Here is a 3,624-nt window from a genome sequence, read left to right as displayed (position 1 = left end):
TTTTTTTTTATATGGATAGACAATTTCTGAGATAGAATTATGCGTCTAAAATCTGATGAAAACTGCGAGTCACTCCTCAATAACATGAAAAGTTTTATAACACGTCATGTAAGTGTAATTATTTTGCAAATCCACCCGAAACTGCAATTCCTTCACAATATATAGTAGTTACATATATTGTTTCGTTGAACCTACAAAGGTGCGTTTGAATTCTCTCTAGTTAGTCTATAATTGAATCGGCATCCTGGGTTCGATTATTGACTTCTTATATTTTTGTTTTGTTAAATTCATAATTTGATAAGCTAATTCTTAGCTAACAGGTCTACATTTGTTAAGTTTACATTGCCGTTTTTATAATAAACATTTTTGTCCTAAGTCATAGGTTAAAAATTGTCCTACTAATCGCAAATATTTTAAAACCTATCACTTAGTTGTAACGTAAATGCGCTTAGAAAGTGCTTTTGTCATGAATTACGTTCATATTTAACAAATCTCACCTCTTTCAATGCTTATTTCCCAAAATCATTATGTATGTACATATGTACATATGTAGGTATGTATGCAAATGTTTTTACATTTAAATTTTGTAATATATCTTGCTATATAGTAGGTAAGCTTTATGCTCTCAATAACTATATGCTTATATATGTACTTCTATGTAGGTGTGTGTGTATTAAACAAGTTATAATATGTTTAGCGCATTGCGTTTATATTGCAGTTTATCCATTCGTTTTAGCAGCCAGTTAGTTCCACCCACTATCGACTATGGATTAATGACTGTAGACTTAAATGAAAAATAGTTCCTCTCTTTTGCCGCAGTCATTTATTTGGCACTCAAACATCGATTGGGAAGAAGTCTTTGAGCAGCGTGGTTCGACGCTTTTCAGCAATATCCATTTGATTTTCCAAGTCACCTAAATCAGTTGTTTCTGCACGTTCGATCTTCCATGAAAGATTTTCAATTTCCGCCTCAAGTTGTGCCTTAAAATAAATTAAGTACATGCATGAATTAAATAAATTGACATAATTATTGTATTAATTTTTTTATTGAACCAAAAATAAGACTAAAAACTGTGTGACCACTGAAACCATTCCACTTTGTTTTTATGCCAAATGATGCCCTTAACCCCAATGAGAACTTTGATTTCCCAAAAGAGAAAAAGGAAATCGATTGAGAGATGTTTATTCGTTCGTTTGAAAGTCTATACGATAACTCGTGTAAAATTTATGATATGTAGATCAATGAAAATCGACGTGTCCACAACCCTTGGTTTAAGGTAATTTGGTATTGGAAATGGGCGAAAGCAGTTTAAAACCACGCCTACCTCTCGTATAGCGGCATTAAAAATGCATACAGAGTTACGAGTAACCTTTAAGAAAGCAAATTTTTTTTTTATCAAAGTTGGTTTTGGTTTGTGGATCAGCCATGTGATGCGTTTAGTATATTCATGCATAACGCTGCAAGACACTTATGCTCTCCATAAATAACACAAATGTTCTGAGCTCTGAAAGAACTAGGAGAAATTATGAAACTTTTTAATGGAGCAACCCTTGTGCACTATTAAAATTTGCATTAACATTGGACTAGTTGTACTTTTATGAAATAATACTTAGAATCAAAAACTAATGAGAATCTACTCACTTGCTGATACTCGAAAAGATCCTTTCGTGAACCGCTTTCCATAAAGTATGCATATGGATATGTATACTGCAGCGTATACCGACATTTCGCTAACAAGGCTGCAGCGTTGAACAAATACTGCCAATCGATCCATGTACCCCGTCCTTTCATTACTTTCTCGTTGATTCGCTCACGCAGTCGATCAATGGTTTGTTGTTCCAATTGTAACGATTTCGAGTGGTTCTCCCAGCGTTCATAGTAGTGCAAATACTTTTTCAGAGCTTCCCGAGCTTGTACATGCACCGATTCGTTGGCAATGTTCGGATTATCCTTATAGCGAGAACACTCATAGTATTCGGATCCATGCGTCTTCCAATCACCTAGACACATCCAGCAAAAGTCATGCTTGCAGTTAAAGCATTGCATATGATTACAGCCTCCATTTTTTTCAATACAGATGTGGCATTTTGGGCAGTCTTTTGTGTTAGCGCTAATGTAATTGGCTGTTTCACTATCGTCGGCACATTTCGTTAGCCATTTTTTGATGACTAAACAGTCAGTGGGCGCGTGGTAGTCCATACCACACCTGAAACAAAATGACGTATGGCAAGAAGTGCATATGACGCGCTTTGCACAGATTTCCGGTGAACGTACTATAATTTGGCAATTTGGTCCGGGACAGAAACGCAACTGGGGATGGGACTTAACATAGTCCTTAAAGGCGAACTGTTGGTACTTGTCGCGCATTACGGGGCGTGTCACTAGGGTTAACACCAAATCTTCAGGAACACGCACATTACACATTGGAGCCATGCAGCCGATTTGTGTGGAAATTCCTTGGAAGATTTGAGTATCAAAAAACATTGACCAACAGTCTTTGCAGAAAGCATGACTACAAGCAAGGCTAAAGAATTTGTCACCCAGTTGTGAACTGGCACATACTGGGCACATTTGACTGCGATACGACGTGGGACCACCACCAGGCGTCGATGCGTTATATACACCTACTGGAATCAATGAGCTGCGTGGCTGGTCGCCAATACCACTATTATTACTGTAGGCGATTGCATCTTTGCTGGTGGATGGTGCTGTTGGGTCAGGTAGACTAAGCGTTGGATTAGGCGGTTTAATACGAGCAGTTATAAGCAGAGCATTGGCATCTTCTCGATATTTATCAACCACAACTTGATTGTCCCATTCGTGTTCAAGCAGCAGCACTTTCGCTAGTGACGGAGTAATGTGTAGGATCGTGTTAAGCTTTTCTACTGATTCATTTAGCAATTTTTCCACTTCCTCCACCGTGAGGCATTCAAATTCAAAGTATTCGGGATCAGTTTTCTTCGGATCTAAGCGCTCTACATCTGAGTCTTCACCTACAAATTAAAATACGGAACGGGTTTTAGTTTTATTGTATTATGGCGAGTTCGTTTCTTCCAAAAAAGTGACCCTTCCCCGGTGCAAAATGTGTTGGATGTTGCACTCAACCCTGCGAATAGGCATGTTTTTGCCTTCTCGTCCTTGTCTAGCTCACGCATTTCATCATATTGTCGTTTTAAACAACCATCTAATTTGCAGGGCAACCATCTCCCCTGACAAAGCTTCGCAGGCAGTGAATTTGCCTTTTTTGCCTTACAAGAGTGTGACATTTTAAGGAACGAACACATAATTTTCTCACCCTTTGCCTTTAATTTAGAATCGAACACAAAAAGAGAATGCGGCAATCAAAAGGCAACATTTTTTGGTAGAAACGAAATCACCATTAGAAATACGATATGATACATGTTAAGATAGAATGCATGCTAGGATGCAACGAATAAATGACATTGCGATTTTCAAATCCCTTAAAGTACAAAAAAAAACCAAATCGTTGAGTGATTTTCGCCGGGCGGAGCGATGCCGTCGGGTTGCCGCTACATATACTGCAGTGCGTTTTAATTTTGACAACTTTCTTTCGACGAAGTTCGCTCAGCGATTTGATTCTATTTATTTTTTTTTAGCTAAAA

At 37.9% G+C, this 3,624-nt stretch overlaps 1 protein-coding gene across 1 annotated transcript; it reads right to left on the bottom strand.

Moving 5' to 3' along the window:
* Positions 1–6: 6 nt before the first annotated feature.
* On the bottom strand, positions 7–2,994 carry ari-2 (E3 ubiquitin-protein ligase ari-2; the record flags this gene model as incomplete). The annotated part of the gene is made up of 2 exons (XM_017605181.1): positions 7–981; positions 1,643–2,994. Coding segments are annotated over 2 exons (1,499 nt in total), but the record flags the coding sequence as incomplete, so codon positions are not given.
* Between the last annotated feature and the right edge of the window lie 630 nt (positions 2,995–3,624).

The sequence above is a fragment of the Rhagoletis zephyria genome, unplaced genomic scaffold, assembly GCF_001687245.7.
Source record: "Rhagoletis zephyria isolate East Lansing unplaced genomic scaffold, Rhagoletis_zephyria_1.1 Rzeph_scaffold_32677, whole genome shotgun sequence".
Classification (NCBI taxonomy): Eukaryota; Metazoa; Arthropoda; class Insecta; order Diptera; family Tephritidae; genus Rhagoletis; species Rhagoletis zephyria.
This window is presented reverse-complemented; position numbering and strand designations above follow the sequence as displayed.